At 48.3% G+C, this 18,001-nt stretch overlaps 1 protein-coding gene across 4 annotated transcripts in view; it reads left to right on the top strand.

The window, feature by feature from the left end:
* The window catches only part of LRRK1 (leucine rich repeat kinase 1), a 101,294-nt gene that overhangs the window by 11,222 nt on the left and 72,071 nt on the right, over positions 1–18,001 (top strand). For all 4 annotated transcript variants that reach the window (XM_090028731.1, XM_090028729.1, XM_090028730.1 and 1 more), the window contains one exon: positions 16,467–16,630. In XM_090028731.1, the coding sequence (XP_089884857.1) occupies positions 16,467–16,630 (164 nt within the window). The remainder of the gene's footprint in view (positions 1–16,466; positions 16,631–18,001) is intronic.

Genomic DNA, 18,001 nt, shown 5'->3' with positions numbered 1-18,001 from the left:
AGGCGTCTACAGTTACTCTGCAGTTAACCAGAGTGCAGTCAAGTTACAAAGCAGACAGCGGAGTTTATCCCCAGGGCACACAGGTGAAACGTCTGCCTGGGACTGTGGAAGTTTGAGACGTGTATGTGGGCAGGACACATCCGTTGGCTATTGCCCACTTAGTTTCACTGCCTCTTTGCGATCCTGCTGCAGCACCGATGATGTGGGCGTCAGGGACTGTTGCAGAATTGAAACTAAGGAGAATTTTTTTTTTGTTGGCTTTTCTGCCTGGCAGCATGCACCTCACTGCTCCAGCCTGTGGCCCTAAACTGGGGGCCTTGGCCTGCCTGCCGCGGCTGCTCATCCCAGTCTGCCACCTCCACAGCCGAGCATCAGGGTGGACACAGGTGGTCAGAACCTGCTTTCTGGCCCTTTACCTGCAAGTGGAGTCGCCAGCCAGAGTTAGCTCACCCTTTACCCCTTCCTAGGAAGAGGAAGTGTCTGGCCACCAGGGTTCAACTGTGTAGCCAGGCTGCCTTGCCCTCCTCTCGTGCCCTGCTGGCTCTCTGACAGATGCTTTGGCTACTCAACCTGGCTTCCCCCCGGACCCTGAGTTTGTCCTGATCCTTTGGCTCTCTAATCTGATTCTAGTTTGAAACACAACCCCGCTGGCTGCCTGACCCTCTGCATCTCTGCCTCGGTTCCTCAGACAGATTTCCTGGCTTCTGGCCCCTTATGCTTGGACTCAGCCTGCTCCTCTCACATCTTGGTTGCTTCTTCAGAGCCTGGGTGACTGCCAGACCTAGTCACCCATGACCCAGCATGGCACACTGTTTCTTTTGAAAATGGCTCATTTCCATGAATTTGCTGGTCAGTGCTGGCTGGCATGTGCACACATTGTGCACGTATTGTTAGTGTAAAGCTAAAATAACCCCTCCTCATGCATCCTCAGCAGCAAATGGCATAGCCACCTACATACCTAGAAGGAAAGTGCTTTTCCCAATTGAGTTTAGGATGCTAAAATCCTAAGGGGCGTATTTGGCATAAAATTAAGAGTGGGCACAATGGATACTGCATTCGCCTGGGCCCTGGAGATGTGGATATGTTTTTTAGTTCCTGTGCCATATGCTCCCTGTCCCTTGTCGTGGGTTTTCTCTCCGTGGGAGGTTGCTGGGACTTGCATAGATTTTCTGTGCCTACCTGTGCAGGATTGAATCGTAGCAGAGCATAAATGTATCCTCCTAAGGATGGTATATGTTGTGAAAGGGGCTGTAGGAGCTGAACATCTTTCTAAGCGACTTTTGTGGCTCATTTGAATCACATGTGCTCATTTGTGTTCTAATTAGAGCACTCCAGCATTGCCTCTCCATCACATGTGTGGAGCCCCCACATGTTTTAAAATGGCCGTAGGGATGCTTTATCTAAACTTCATCAGATGAACTTCAGATAAAACATCTCGTGGCCATTTTACAGCATGCAGGGGCTTGATACATGTGGCAGTGAGGCGTTTTTAATTAGAGTGGCTGTCCAGGAACCGCTCTAATTAAAATGCCACCCCCGAGCACACGTGTAAGCAGCCATAAATGCTACTTATAACTGGCAGGGGGGAGCTAGAGTTGGGTCTTAGTCTCAGCTTGCCGTCTGGAGAATGGGAACAAGAGCACTTCCCTGTGTCAGAGGAGTGTCGAGACGTTCTCCCATGCTGGAGGCCGCAGACGCACCTCCTTAGCACCGGCATGGTACTTGGGGAACAATTGAGTCCATCCTTCCCTCGTTTCCCCCCTGCTTTCTAATGACAGGTAAACGACTTGCAGCCTTTCACAGCAGAATCCCACAAGTCATCGGAAAAACCCTACTGCCGGTAAACCCCTCTCTGCACCCTGTGGAAAGCTGTGGAAAAATCAAGCCCCAAAGTAGTGATTCAAACGTAAAGAAACAAGAAGTCAGGATAAATTTAGCTCAAATATTCTTGGTATGTTTTGTGGTTGCTGTGGAAATGGTAGTGCTTTGTGCTTCAGTACTCAGAGTATTGCTCCAACGATCTGGCGTAAATGGAAAAAAAACTGTAGAAGGAGATCTTTTTATCTGCAGTCACTTGGCTCGAATTTTGGTGGTGTGGGGGCTGGGTTGGTCCGCCCCTCCCTGCCTTCCCCTCCTCTGGGGATGGAGCATCTGAATTTGGGTAATTGTTGCTTAATTGGAAAGCCAGGAAGCTGCAGTTCCAAGGCTTCAAATTGACATAGACTTCAGTGTGGCCCCCACCTTGCAGCAACAGCCTGTCTGGGGAGCACGATTCAAAAGGGGAGCAGATAATCATGTCAGACGAATACTCCTCCAGCATCTCCCTCCTTGACGCATCAAAGAAGTTGGAGAGACTTTGAAAAAGCTTCTGTTTTTGCATCAAACAGATGCTTTCTCCCATCATTAATGGAAAGGCTTTTTTTTCCCCCTCCTACTTTAGCTATAACACTGTATCGTTCATTAACATCTAGCCCCCCCATTTTCAGCATCTAATTATGGCTCTGATTCTCCTGGGGTTATTTGCAGAACAAAATCTACATGCTTTCAGCAGAATACACACATGGAAGCTGGTTTGCCTCGTGCTGCGTCCTTCCTCTTAATGAAAACGAGCTTCTGTTTAGTGAAAGAACCAACTTGCAGGATCTCCAGTCCCTCCTTCGCCTGTGCAAGCAGCTTTTCTGGTGCCTAGCTTCTGCCCCAGAATAAGGGAGATTGGCTTTGTGGGAGCCACTGGTTAAAATGCCAGCGGCACATCACTGCATGCACTTTCTGGACTGACAGCTACCTGAAGGGCTGGGCTGGTTACTGAGCTAGTACTGAGCGCTCGTGTCAATAATTGCCCAAGTGTCACTGTCACACCCAGGCCCTGATTCAGGAATGCACTTCTCTTGAATGCATGCTTAAAGTTAAGTGTCTGCTCAAGTATTTCCCTGGCCTGGGTTGCAGTTAGCCTTTGGACCTGCATGGGTGCTCACGTGAAGGCACCTAGATCATTGAATCCAGCTGCCTACTACTACAGACTACGATGAATCCCATCCATGAACCTTATGAGCTGCATCAGGTTGTTGCTCCACTTCCTGGAAGGATGTTGCAGGCTGCTCTGAGAGCTGGAAAGCTTCGAATTTGCAGTCCTAAATTTAATCCTGTTCAGTTGGTCCCTTTCCCTCCAACCTACTCCTCTTCCCCAGCGTTCAACCTCTGATGTCTTCTGCCTCCTCTCGGTCTGTTCTGCTAGGCCACAGGTGTCAAAGATGCGGCCCATGCAGCTGTTTCATCCAACTCACAGGACTCTTCGAAGGGCTGGGAATTTGGGAGCTGGGTCCCACTCCTAAATTCCCAGGCATGGAGCCTGTTGCTGCCACTCATCCTACCACTCACCTCACTGCCAGATCCGGCCTGCTAGCAGCACTGTGGTCTGGATGTGGCGTGCAGGGGCGGTTGAGTTTAAGACCCTTTTGCTAAACTAAACCAGCCATGCTCTTTTGGGAGCTCTTCTCCAACGACCTTCTGATCTGCTCAGGAGTGGCCCTTGTTAGCAGTGGTTGCATCCTGAGTTCATCTTTCTTGAACGTGGGTGACCATGTCCTCTCAGTACTTTTGACTCCACCACTGCTCTCTTCCTAGGTTCTTATCATTCACTCGTGTCTTGACTTAAAATAGCTCCTGAATCTGGACAGCATTTGTGCTCGTCTTTAAAGTTAAGGACAAGCTGCGGGGTGGGAGCTTTCCTGAATGAAGGCAGGCAAGCTCCCGAGGTGCGGACTAGGTGGTTGTGTGTATCTGAACATCCCCGGGGCCCTGCTCACAACTGTGTGCTGCTGCCATGGTGGTTCCAGGTACTGCTGGGCGCAGGGGACTTGGATTGATGTTTGTACGTGCAAGTGCTCTTTTTTTCCCTCTCCAATGGAAAACCGAACCCTAGAGAAAAATTTAAGTTCAGGTAACAGTGTGTAAAATTGGCAGATTTCAAAAGAAACAAACCCCTCAGGTAATCATTGCAAAGTAGGACCGTGTTTCGGTGCTAAAAATTTGAAACAAAAATGTTGACCAGCCCTTATGATACTGAGCCATTTTCCTTTGGCTTCCACGGGTGATTGCGCTTTATTCAGATCCACCTTCTCCTGCACAGGCCTTGAGGTTTGTTATCCTCCCTCTGCTTGGTATAGGCTGTATACAGACCGTGACCTCCAAGGAATCAGAGAGAAGACAAATGGCACTTGTGCATGTTTAATGTGTATTCTCCAGTTGAAAATATATCTGAGGAAGACAGATGAGCAGAGATGCCTTCTATATAACAGCGTATTTGCAAACTATTCTAATTCTAGGACTGGAATGAAATCACCGAGTCCTTGCGATACAAGTGAATCATCCACTTAGAAGCTGGATCATCTTAATTTTCCTGTGCATTTTGGGGTTCAGAGATCTCTGTTCCCTTCTTTCCCTGCCCCTGCATTGGGTGGATTTTAATGTCAGTGAGCACTTTGGCTTCTCCAGGAGAACAGTGATGCTCTTTTTAGAGTTCTTCATTGATCCTCCGTGGAGTCTGTGGATAGAGACGTTGTCGGTATCTCTGCATTGCTTACCAGTATGTCTTGCCTTTACTGGAGGTAAATGGGCAGGAGGTCATTTTATTCTGCAGGCCCACAGAGACAGGCCTCTGTTGAACGGTTATGGTCTTGGCTTTATAATACTTTTGGTCTGCTAAAAAAAAATAGCTGGTCACCACCGGGATTTTGAAAACTCTTTAAGGAATGTGGGGGTGGGTGAGAGATGCTTGTGCCAGGTGAATTAGTTCATATGAAAGTCCCTGGCAAGGCACTGGGTTCAGTGGAAAGTCCCCTTTGATTGTGCCCATTTTTCTTCAGTGAATGAGCCGGGTTTCTCTTGTTTGCTCTTGCCTATAGGATTTTTTTTTTTCCTTACCAATCCTTCTTGCCACTCTGGTTCGTACCAAACTATTGCAAACCAGCTGAGATCACAGCAGCACTTCAGTTAAAAGAATAAATCAAGTTAAAAGTTTAACCTCTTCCCCTTCGGTGCCTGGGGCCAGAGGGCCAAAGGGGAGCTGCTGATTTGTCTGCCTGTCCTATCTTAGGATACAAAGACAGGAAGTTTAGCCAGCAAATGCTCGCTAAGGCACTTCAAACAATCGTTTGGAGGGTGTGTGAAAGGAGAAAAAAGCAGGTGCCCACTTGCTTATGGAGCTGGAGACAGAATATGAAACAACGCCCATTTGAGCATCTGTCTGTGCGATGCCACACATCACGGGGGTTTGCCCCACCAGATCGTACCATCAACCCCTGTAGGTTGCGATGCAGCACTTGGAAGAGCAGCTATGAGCAACGTTGTCGTGGAGGCGGAGAGTCTTTCCTAATGACTGCTCGAGACAAGTTGCACCCTGCAGCGTGACACTTGAATGCCGCTATTTCCTGACCTTACAGAGCTACAGCCGTGGCTCGTGAACGCAGCTGTGCCCTGCAGGTGTGAACAAGCTTTGAACTCCTGCCACGCTGAGGTCACGGGCTCACAGTGCTCTTGGGAGATGCTGATGTGCACGTCCTTGAATGAGCTATAAGCTTTAAAGCATTAAGGTCTCCCTTGCATTTGCATCATGCCGTGAAATCATAGGAAAAACTGACCCACTTGCACTCAGACCCTTGAAAAAAGGAAATAATCTTGGCAGTCCAAATGACCGCAGGCCGAGGCAGATTGTTCGCTACAGGAACTGGCGCATAAATACACAGCTCGGGTTGCAGCTGTCTTGATCTGCTGCACAGTTATCGTCCAGCCCTGAGTGGGGCAAGGGAAGAAAAGCCCAAGGCATTTTCCTTCCTCAAAGTTTTATTTTTTCACTCCCCTTTTCATTGGACAAACAGTTTTCCCTGCATGTGACATGAGTTTGGAATCAGGCATTTCCAGCAACTCATCATGGTCAGTCTCTCAGCTTCAGCATAACTCCGTTTGCCAGGGCTTTTCTCACAAAGGCTTTTCTCATGAAGGCCTTTTATCTCAGTGGACAAATTTTATACGCAAGACAAAGTTTAGCAGGTGAGGTATTGGGACTTGAGTGAGGTTTTTTTAAACAACACTAAATTATACTCGAACAGCAGCAGATCTCTTCAGCATTTCTTCCACATCTGGTTAACTTGGAGACATTCCTCTAGGTCTTGTGTTTGGCCCTATAAGATCATACAATCCTCTGCTCCCTTTCAGGGAAACTGGCACCGATGAACATTTGCACTGGCTATGCTGCGGATGATGCTCTGTTTTACATCCTCTTTTCCACTGGCCTGGCAATGGGGCTCAGAGTGAAGAAAAGTTGCTCAAATGTGTTTAAATAATAGATGTATGGTTAAATTGAGCCACGTGAGCCCAGGAAAAGCTTTCCCCTCCGTCTGGAAAATGAGTCATCGTTAGCATTGTGCAGAGTGAGAAGCCGGGGTGTGATTCCTTGTCCAAGTTGCTGAGGCATCATTTCACCCTCCTGCCAGCCCAGTTCTGCAGTTTCCTCACTAGCGGGGATATCAAATTGCTCACCGGAGACGGCTGCAGTACCGTCTGCCGCCCTTGTTCATGAAGAAGGGCTGGTGGATCGACACGGTTTGTCGCTGCGCTCTTCCTGCAGCCGAGCGAGCTCTGTGGCACGCGGGGTGGGAGGGATGCCCAGTACAGGGTCAGATCACCCTGTTTTCACTGCACAGAAAAGCCCAGGTCAAGAGCTGCAGCTAGGACCTGCTGCGGGGCTTAGGTTTAACTTTACCAGCTTAGCAAAGGGAAGTAACTCGTGCTCCCCACAAACAACTTGTTGTCCTACAGCACTACCACGGGCAGTGGGGTACTTCTTCCCTCTGCTACATTTGGTGTCAAAGAGCTAGCCCCCCTCCCTCCTTGGTCAGACTGGCATCTCACACTGCAGCCACCTCCGGCTGTTTGCAAAATGATCCAAATTCCCTGTCCTGTTTTTGAGAGAGGCCAGGGCCTTCCTTTCCTTCTGTAACCCCAGCTGGGAGAGGGTGGAGTTATTGGGTTTTTTTGTTGGTTTTTTTTTTTAATGAGTTGGAAACCCCAAGACCTTGGCAGGGGTTTGTGAAATGTGTTTTCAAGCTCACTGCAAAGTAGGAGTAAGATGCTACTCGGCGTCAGCAACAGTGCCGGCATCTGGCCCTTACTAACTAACTAACCAGGTGCTTTGAGCTCTCAAGTAGACCTGGGAAGAATGATCTGGTGAAACATCTTTTGTCTGAAAATGTGAATTTATTGACACTGGAACTGCTTGCAGGAAAAGGCCAGTTTGGATTAATTTCCTGATAAAAGTGGGTGGGGAGGGGAAGGAAATCCAACTTGTTAAACCACAGCTTTCTGCCACTTTTAAAAGCAAAATCTGTTCTGCAATGTCTGCTAATTAAAGTAAATCTATTTAATGGTCAGAATGGAACACCGTGCTTTATTGCAACAGGACATTTTGATTGACCTGAATTTCTTCTTTTATGGGCTTTTGTCTTGCAAAACTCTTTGCGACCCTGACTTCTCATTTTGGTTTGGCCTGAGAGTTTTTTCCAGTCTCTTGGAGAATTTTCTGGGCAGCAGGCACTATCCTACACAACTCTGTGCATAAAGCCTCTAGTGCAGAGGTTGGCAACCTTTCAGCAACGGTGGGCCAAATCTGCACAGCTCTGTCTGAAGACAGTCTGCCGACTGCCCTTGCCACCTTAGCGTGGCGGGACCCCCGGGCCACAGGTTGCCGACCACCGTTCTAGCAGATTGAGCCGAGGTTCATCAATGTCAGTGGGAGTCTCTCCATTGACTGGTCTTTGTCTAAGGCCAAGGTTCAACGTTATTAGTTTCAATCGTTCTAAAAATGCAAAGAAACAGTAAGGAAATGGTAGCACGGGTGGGCCGAGTGGCTCATTGGAAGTAGTGTGACTTTCCGTGTGTCTCATGATTATTAATACTAAGAACTATTCTAGCTCCTTTGGATGATCACTGCAAAGAATTCAGTATCTTTGCATGTGCTGTGGGAGGAGACGGTGTGTGGAGGTGGTGTTTTACCAGCTTGTGCTATTTTGCACCTTGTCCCTTTTCCCTTCAATCTCTGACAATGTTCAAGCATCAAAATGGCAAAAGATGAATTCACTAAACCTCAGCCCCAGCCATCTGGTCCCGTTGAAGGACTGCCTGAGGTCAGCCTGGAGCTGCTCTCTCCCCACCCCTGCCCCCAATTCCCTAGTCCTCTCTGAAGAACCCAAGGGTTGAATTTCACTGTAATGGGCCATGGAGATGAAAATGACTGTCAAGGCTAAAATGCAGTGGTTATCTCAGACAAAGAGGCATCCGTTCAGCCAAAAGAGGCTTCAGCTACAGGCTGCAAGAAGGGGAGCCTGGGAGCCGTTTCTGCTGAAGCAGTGCGAGGCCGTTAACAGTTCGAGCAATTAATAGCTTAATGGAGCATCACTGATGGGAGACGGTCTTAAATAATGAGCTTTGGGCCGCTTTGTGGAAGCGCTCCCTAAATGATGACCAGGTTAGTAACAGTTTTGAATTATTATTTTGCAATTACTTATTGAAACTGGTTAATTCCTAAGCTCGTTTTACCCTCCAGTGCACCTCTCAGCTGTATCTTCTCTGTGCCATTTCAGGGTATCCTTGCGTACCGGGTAAACGTGTATTTCTGTTCATTCCAAAAGGGTTTTTGCTTTATTGATGACAGGGACTTATGCAGCCCTTTTCAAAGCAGTCATATGCAGGTATTTCTCCAAGCAGGTAATAGGGTTATTTTAGCGGCCAGGTGCGATGGTGGATAGAGGTAGAGGTAATACTTTGCTGTGTAGCGCACTCTTGCATTGTGCTGCTGTTCACAGGCACATTGACAGCTCGCAGTGGTGTTTAACTGCCAGCACTCATTTCTGTTCCTAGCGAAGGAATATCATTGCTTTAAAAATCATATATTTTAAGCACCTTTGTTACAAACAGGGCCTTAGAAGCTACAGAGCTGCTGGGAATTCTGAAATCTGTGGGTCCTTTTAATAATTCAAAGCATCGATGTCATTTTTATTGCATTTCTTTCTGTTCAAGCAACACGGTCGCCGTCGCGTTCCGGCAGCTCTCTCGTGGCTGCAAAGTGAAGTGGGGTCAGGTCTGTCGGTCTGTCTTTCTTCTGTCTGTAAACAGCTTCTTCCAGTGGATTATTTTGGAAAAGCCGGCAGTTGCACAATCTAGGGTGAAGCCGTGATGACCCTTCGAAGACACTGAAATCCAAAGCAGGCGATATTTCCAGAGTCGGTTCCTTTCTCGCAGCCTGCGCGGTTCCAGCAGCAGCAGGAGGGGAAATCCTTCTACAGTCAGTGAATGCCGACGGTTTTTCTCTTGGGCTTGGTTTGCTTACTGCCCTCAGGAGAAAGAGAAGAATGGGGTAAGGATAGAAAGGGGAAGGTCGAGGATAGATGGAGGATGCAGGGGAGTGAATGGGAAGGATGGGCACATTGGATTTCTTTTTTGCTTGTGGTCATATCCATGGGTTAAAGGGAGGTGAACCCAGATCAAACCCTCTCCATGGTCCAAATGGATGCCGTTTGCTACCTTTGCTCATGCAGCCACAAACACCAAGGGGTGAGGGGTGAGCGGTGTGCAAGTCCAGTGGGGCAGTTCTGGGCTGGAGGGGTAGTTATGGCTGCATTTTTACTAGGAAAATAAAAACTGAAGGGGTTTAAAAGCTTGCAAAGTTCCAGAGACCTCTTATTATAATGGGGTGTTAACAGTATGCAGTGCTACTCACTGTACCCCGTGCATTGTCCTGTAATCATTTTTGACTCCTACCCAGTAAAGCCTGCAAGCATGTGCTGAAGCGTGTGAAACAAACTCACCTGCTTAGATCCAAGCGCTTTGCTACCCCAGTAGCAAGATTGGCACCTTCCTGACCAAATACAACAAGACCTAGAATCATAGAAAAACAGAGCTGGAAAGAGCACCAGGAGGCCATTTAGTCCAGTGTGCTGCTCCAGGCAGGACCATCTGTGTTTAAACCCCCCACCCCCAAACAAGTGCTTGTCTGACCTGCGCTTAGGATCTTCCAACAACAGACATGCCACAGTCTCTCTTCTTACCTGTTCCAGTGCTTAGCTACCCTGGGTTAGAAAGTTTCCCTAATAAGAACATAAGCACTGTCATTTACTTTACTAGGATGGACCATAGGTCCATCTTGCCCAGTGTCGTGTGTCACACGGGGGCGGAGAGCGGATGCTGAAAGGGAGAGCGAACTGGGTATGAGCAGAGTTTCTCTCCTGTTCCTCTTCCACTTGCAGCCGCCAGCACTGGAGGTCAAGGAAGTTCTGATTCGGAGGCTGTCCCCCTAACTCCCGTGCTCGATAGGTACCAGTGCCCCTTTCTTCCACAAATGTGTCCAGTCCCTTTTTGAATCTGGCCAAACGGGCAGCTTCCACATCTTGGAGTAACGAGCACCGCGCTTTAGTTCCGTGCTGGGTGAAAAAGAGCTTCCTTTTGTCCGTTCTAGACTTACTGCCTACTAGTTTCAGCTTGTGACCCCTAGTTCTTGTATTTTGAGAGGGAGTCAATAATACAGGGGCGCCAAACCATTGAGGGCCGCGTGACAGGCAGTCAGGGACAGATAAATATGAATTTTCTAAATTTTTAGGGGTCCCGTGGGCCGGATAGAATGGCCTGGTGGGCCGCATCTGGTCTGCGGGCCACATTTTGCCCACCCCTGCAATAATAAATCCCTATTTACTTTCTCTTTGCCATTTAGTATGTTTTCGACCCTTATCGTGTCCCGTTTTTCTAAACTGAATAGGCCTGGCTTCTTTAGTCTCTTCTCACTGGAAGCTCCTCCATATCACTTACTGTCCTTGTTTGCTTTCTCTGTACCTTCTCCAGTTTTTCTATATCCTTTTTGGTGGGGAGCAAAGCTGGGTGCAGTATGGGATGTGTGGACACACTGGCCCCGTCTACATGTGCGACGGACTCTGCAGTTGTTACTGCGTGGTCATTTAGTACTTGCAGAAGCATTATTGGCATTAATTTGCGGTACCATTGCCACACGGTTTTTTCCTATCGCTGCTGCTCAGTAGCTCGTTACTATAGCTCACTGGCGTCATGCCACGGTTAGTGCCCAACAACACTACTGCGTGGTAGCAATTTGCTGCGGCATTGCGTCTTGAGTCCATGTGCCCACTGTAGCTTTATAAAGAGGCAGGATGATACTTTCTGTTTTATTTACAATTCCTTTCTTAGTAATCCCTAACATTTTGTTCACCGTTTTGATGGCTGCTCGGATCTGAGATGCTGTTTATTAGCTGCCTACCCTAAATTTCCTTGGTGACATTTTAAGCACATACTCAGTATCATTTGCCTTTGGGAGTCAGCCACACAGTTTGTTTTTCAGAAACTTCATACATGTGCATTGACCTCAGTGAGACCTGGGACATATGTCGAAGTTACTGAACAGGGTAAGTGTTTGCAGTGTCGAAGCCTAAGGAGAACTTATACCAGGTTTCAAAGCAGTTCTGTGCAAAAATAGATGATGCATTGAGGCAAAATTCACATTATTTTAACGAACGTTTCCCTCCATCTGCATAAATACTTGCATTAAAGGCAATTCAGCCATTGATCTGTTTGAAATAAAATACTCTTGGATCAGCAAAAGATAATTATCCTTTCCTTTTCATAATTAAGAAATGTGTTTACATGAATTTAATTTACCCTGGCTCCTCCTTTTCTAGCTCTGGCAGATTTGTTCTTAATATTGCAGTTTCTTTAAAACACTAGTGTAAATCCCGTGACAAGCAGAGAGAGCAGCACAGAGAATTTGATATGTCATTTCTTAAGATACCATTATTTCTTTTGGGAACGGGGTAATTAATCTGACTCGCTGAGACCTATTACTTTGCAATAGGCTCCTTTTTTCTCCTTTGGGGAACTTGGCAGTGAAAGGATTGAGTGTTATAAGTCTGCGGCACTTCATTAACTTTTGATGGGGGTGCGACTGTCTCCGAGGGCAGAATTTTTCTCAGCCTGTGACTCATCAACTTTACTTTCTCTCTGTTTGTAAGCTGGTGCAGTCACAGGCTCTTCCTGTTGCTAAAGATTTAATGACAGCTCTTTTTTTCTCAGGCTTTTGAGGTGCAAGTTCAGTTTCCCCGAAGCAGAAAGCAGCATCGCTGGTTATGGAACGCAATTAAATGACAGGCGATATTCATTTTGGGCCATGGATAGTTAAATGTAAATACATCTGTTTGCTAGGGTTGGCGAATCAAGCATTAACTGAATCCACCAGTTTGGCATGGTCAGTTGTATCATCGCTGGTTAATTCAGGCTAGATCCAAAAAGGAGCCAAGGCAGAATATAACACTTCGGGCCAAAGTTGCAATCCTGAACCCCCCTGCTAAGCTGCCAGCTGGAGGTACTTTGAGTCCAGAGGCACTTGGTTTGTGAGCTCGCTCTGCATGGAGAGTGCTGAGCAGGTCAGTGTTTGACACGGTGGGATCCACCATGAGCTAGGTGCCCGTTGGCCCCAGCCCCACAAAGGGTGTTATTCTCGGAGCGTACCCAGCAAACACCTGCCGTCGGGTACCAGCTCCTGCTTCCTTTTCAAATGGAGGAGGATGTGGTCGTTCAGGCAAGCACTTGCTCAGGATGTGGGAGATCTGGATTGCATTCCTTCCTCTCTCGGAGGGGGTTTGAATCCCGCTCCCTGAAGTGCACTGAACCATCACGATGTTGTAGGTGGGGAGTGGGCACTGCCAACCCCTCCTGCTAGAGCTGTGCTGCTGCGTGGAAAAGAGTATGCTGGTGCAGAAAGGGATCAGGAGAGGAGTGCAAGTCAGATGCTTAGGGGGTCCAGGCAATGAGCTACAGAAGTACTCACTGGGAGTAGCCGTAGTCTGGTGGTTAGGGCACTCTTGTGGGCTACAGAGAGTGGCATTTCTCCCCAGCTTGGAGTCCGGAGCACTTCCAAGGGGCTGCAGAAGCATCAACCCCTGCGTGCTCTTGGCCTCTGGAGGTTTTGGAGGATGGCCGAGCACATGGGAGATCCCTCATTGCTTGTCTGCTTCGCTTTCCCCCTCCTCCCCATGGTGGAGAAAAGCCAAGCCCTGTGGGATGCAGGAGAACCGAGCAACCTCATTGTGCTCTGCTGGTGGGTGCAAACATTTCAGGAAGTGGTTCAAAATGAAGTCCAAGGTTTCATAGTTGGTCGGGTCAGAAGAGACCTGAACAGATCATCAAGTCCGACCCCCTGCCATGGCAGGAAAGAGTGCTGGGGTCAAATGACCCCAGCAAGGTGTTCATCCAGCCTCCTCTTAAAGCCCCCCCAGGGTAGGAGCCAGCACCACTTCTCTTGGAAGTTGGTTCCAGATCCTAGCCGCCCTGACCGTGAAGTCGCGCCTCCTGATATCCAGCCTAAATCTACCCTCTGCCAGCTTGTGATTGCTATTCCTAGTCACTCCTGGCAGTGCTTGGGGGAACAGGGACCCCCCCAATACCTGCTGGTCCCCTCGGACTAGTTTGTAACAGGCCACTAGATCCCCCTCAGCCTTCTCTTGTGGAGGCTGAACAGGTTCAGGTCCCGTCGCCTCTCCTCATAGGGCCTGCCCTGCTGCCCCCTGACCATGCGAGTGGCCGCCTCTGGACCCTCTCCAGGCCGCCCACATCCCTCCTGAAGTGCGGCGCCCAGACCTGGACGCAGTGCTCCAGCTGCGGCCTGACCAGTGCCGCATAGAGGGGGAGGATCACCTCCCTGGACCTGCTCGAGATGCATCTGTGGATGCAGGACAAGGTGCAGTTGGCCTTCCTGACCGTGTCCCCACACTGCTGGCCCATGTTCATCTTGGCATCAATAATGACTCCAAGATCCTTTTCTGTGTCTGCCCTGACGAGAAGGGAGCTGCCCAGCCTGTAGGTATGGTGCCGGTTCTCACCTGCCCACCTCTGTAACCGATCTAGGTCTGAGGTGTTTGCTCTCTTTTTTGAGGGTCAATTTGAAGTGCTTCAAGCATTTTTGAAGGGCTTCCTGGGGCATGAACATCTGCACCCGCGTGGCTTGGAGCACCTCTAGCTGTACATCTGGTCAGGACTGCAGGGTCCTGGATCCCACTTCTGAGCCAAGGACCTAAAAGTTAGGCACAGTGGCACCAAAGCCTAATTTTTGGATCTAGCCCTTTCTTGTCATTACACCTTTGTTGGTTTAATGGCCCATTTTCCTTTACACTTGTCTATCCAAGCAAGGCATCTTCTCGCCCTTTTAAAAAGGTTGCCTATTGATGAATTATCAACTTCCTCCTCCATCAAAAGCAAATAAAGTTGTAGCAAACATGGGTTTTTTCAGCAGGCCAGCTGCCATTGTGCCCAGCTCCATAAAAGAGGGGAGCAAATGTTGGGCGAAACGTTCTCTCCAATATTTGGCAACATTTCTACAAATCAGGATAGAAACCAAAGGCAGACAAGGCTGCGGGCCTGTTGCCCGCTATCGTTTAAAATCACATTTATTTGCCTTGAATCCTCGCTGTGTGTCCTTCACGCTGCTGCAGCCTCTGAGAAGGATTATTGATGCCTGCAGAACCTAATGGCCTGAATCTCTGGAGCCATCTCAGATGTCTGGGCGACTCGAGCTTGATCTTAATAATTAAAGCAAAGTGTTAGTCAGGATGGATTAGTAACTCAGACTGAATTATTCACAGAGATTTACTGACACTTGCAGTTTGATCCAGACTTCCTTCTTACTGCGTGAAACTAAAATTCACGTGATAAATGTGCATATAAAAGAGCTCCTTGGTAGCTCCTGTAGGAAAACACAGCGAGCAAACAAACAAGGAGAATTGCAGGCACATCTGATCTATGTTGGACTTTGGGAATGGGAGCATAACCTTAAATTCAGAGCTGTTTCAGGCGGGGAGGTTGCTTTTCGTGATGTGTGTGTGGCAAATTAAAAGAAAGGATGGTAAGTCCTTAATGGTGGTTTAGTAGGGAAGATTATTTGAGTGATAAAGAGATCTGTCCTGTGAAAAGAGCCACGCACTTTCCTTTTCTTTGTTTCATTCTTTTGTACTTTTTAAAGCAGCTTGCTGCTATTATTATTATTATTATTATTATTATTATTATTATTATTATTATTATTATTATTATTATTATTGTAATGCTTACAGGTATGACGAGAATCAAGGCCAGTCTATGCTGCCATTGCAGTAAGCAGTGTGAAAACACGTGAAGAATAAACTCCAATCCTAGCCACAAGCAGTCTATAGCCTGAAGAAACAAAGGAAAGTCAGAGAAGGGAAACTGAGGCACAGAGACATGACTTGACTTGCCTCAGCTCACCCAGTAGACTAGGAACAGAGCCAAAACTGGAATCCCAATCTTCTGGCCCACTTGAGATCCTACCCAGTGGGTCTCGCTGCCTCCCATGCTCTTTTTGCTCACAGAGGCTTATGATGATGAGCCCTCGGTGCCAGGCCCAGCAATTCAGCCCAGAAGGGGAGTTGAACCTCTTGGCTCAGCAGGGTGCATGGTACAAGAACCCCATCACACAACCTCAGGCAAAATGGATCTGATGCTGTGGTTAAGACACAGGATGAGGGAGCAGGGGGAACTTAGATGTACTTGAACATGGCCCCAGGCACTTGTCTACATCTTTAGGCTTTAAACTACCTGTAAAAATCCATCCCCAAGGAGATCCAAGCTGTGTCCTTGGCTTGTCCTTGGTTGGGCTGCATGACATTGGGCATCCTGCTTGACATCAGACCTGGGGTGACCAACAGGAAGCCTGTGGGCCAGCTCCAGCCCACAGAGCTGTGGCAATTAATGCTGCTGCTAGTCCTGCTGCACAATTTCCAGCTGGGTGCAGAGACCAGATACGGAGCGGAGAGTTGCATCCTCTGGTCTGCGGGGCTGGACATTTGGTGGCAGGAAGAGCAGCGGCTGCTGTGCCTCCAGGAGCCGCAGCAATTCATACCGCCACTGCCAAATTCCAGCTCCGCAGCCAAGTAAGGCAGCTCACACTCCAGATCCTACCTGCAGATGAGCCCTGCACCGTTCATTAGGTCCATGGTGTTGGATGTGTTAATAAGCACCTCCTGCCCATTGAGACCCCTTGCTCCATCAGCGCTGCCGCAGGTGGCAACCTTACCCAAGTGCCGGCTCAGCCTGCGCGGTCCCTGCCAGGCACCGGCTGGATGGGAATGCGTGTGCTTTCACGCACCTTGTGGAAAACACCTCCTGCACAGATTCAGGAGGTCGCTGCCCGTGGCACTTTCATGTCTGTGTCAGAAAGTCCTTTGAGGCACGCGCTCACCCTTGTGGCATTTTAGACAGTCCTATTATTTATATTCTGTTTTACAACACATACAAAATACTTTTGCAATAAATGTCTCACCGCTTCTTTGCATCTCAGCGTGTTTTGACATTGCAGTGGTGTGAGGGGTTATGAGCAAACGCTTCTTCCTTTTTCTTCTTTCCCACAGGTGCTGTGGACATGGGCGGCAAACAGTCCACTGTAGGTGACGTCTCCATACCGCCGACCCCTGTGACAGATAACATTCAGGCCGCTTATAAAAGCGGAGACACCAATACAGCCCAAGATCTGATTAAAACAACATGCGAGGAGAATGCATTACAAGTGGAAAAGGTAGGGCAGATGGTATCCTTCATTGGGTCACCTTGGGAAGGAACCTGCTTACCCTGGGCTTGTGTCTACAGTCACGCCTCCTCCAGATGTCCCACTCCCTTGTATTTTCTGCATGTATCTTGAAGTCTCAAACAGGCCGAGACCTTGATGGTGTACACAAATATTTTAAGAGTGCCCCGCAGAGCTTCAAAGCTAGATAGACCAAGGGATGACAGGCATGGAAAGGTGAAGTGGTTAGTCCAGAGCTACCCAACGAGTCATGTTTGAGCTGATAGACTCTCTGGGGTGAAAGCCTCTCTCTGCTGAGAAGGATGGCAAAATTCCCGTTGACTTCAATGGGGACAGGATTTCACTCCACGGTTCCCAGGACCAAGTCTGCAGCTCTCTTCACTGAACCACATGGCTTCTCAGCGGCAGCTTGCTGGGGTACGGGCCAAATACGCACTGCAAGACAGACACCCCCATTTGACGATGCGTGTGCCTGGAACAAAGGGCAAAGAATTGCCGTACCCTCTTTCCAGACACTGTAAATGAACCTCTGCTTTGCTCACTGCCTGCTTGCAGCAAATGGCCTCTGTTTGAGAAGTGACTGTGTAGGAATGGCTTCCAGGGCAGGGAAAGGCGGTTTCCACGCTTGCTTATCTTGGGATGATTCCAGAAAAAGAGCCCCTTATAGCACTTGCAGAAAAATCCAACTATTGCTAAAACCCTGTGTCGGTTATAGGCTGACGGGTTTGGCAGTCTGAATGGCCTGAGTGTGCTGTGAGCTTTGTTTCTGTTTAGTTTTTGATCATCTTTGGAGATGATAAGCAGGGCTTGTGTTCCCATTTGGATGCAATTATAGATCCTTTTATATTAAGATTGTGACTTCTGCCCTTTTGCCCTCCTTGTGGCCCCTCACTTGGAGCTCGTAGCATTGGGTGCTTTAGCTCAGAGGGCAAAAGCTTGTACTTTTTAGATCCCAAGGTCCTGCGTTCAGTTCTCTATGGCACTTTCACCAAGGGCTTTGTATCATGCCAGCAATAGAACAGACACTGCTCAGCAGATACTAACCAGATGAGGTAGTCTGGGAGGAAGGTTTCTTCCAGGTGGAGTTAGAAGCTTTCTGTGAGATTATGCAAAGGAGGTGTACAGTGTGCCAGGCTGCCCTGGGCATCTTCCAATCCTCTGTTTAGAAACCTTCATAATCTCTGATATTTTACAGAATTAAATCCTGAACTCAGTGGTTACCTGGAAAATGTGCAGTGTTATCTGCTCATGTAGTGGGCTGGTCTCTTACTGAAAACAGATGGAGCCAGGGAAGGGACTTAGAAAGTTGGTTACAGTAGACGAGATTTTGTCAGTCAAAAGACGTGTGTGTGTGTAAGACAG

Source organism: Crocodylus siamensis, chromosome 15, assembly GCF_052110815.1.
Source record: "Crocodylus siamensis isolate JL-2025a chromosome 15, ASM5211081v1, whole genome shotgun sequence".
NCBI lineage: Eukaryota > Metazoa > Chordata > Crocodylia > Crocodylidae > Crocodylus > Crocodylus siamensis.
Note: the sequence above shows the minus strand (reverse complement) of the source record. Positions and strands in the feature narration are given on the sequence as shown.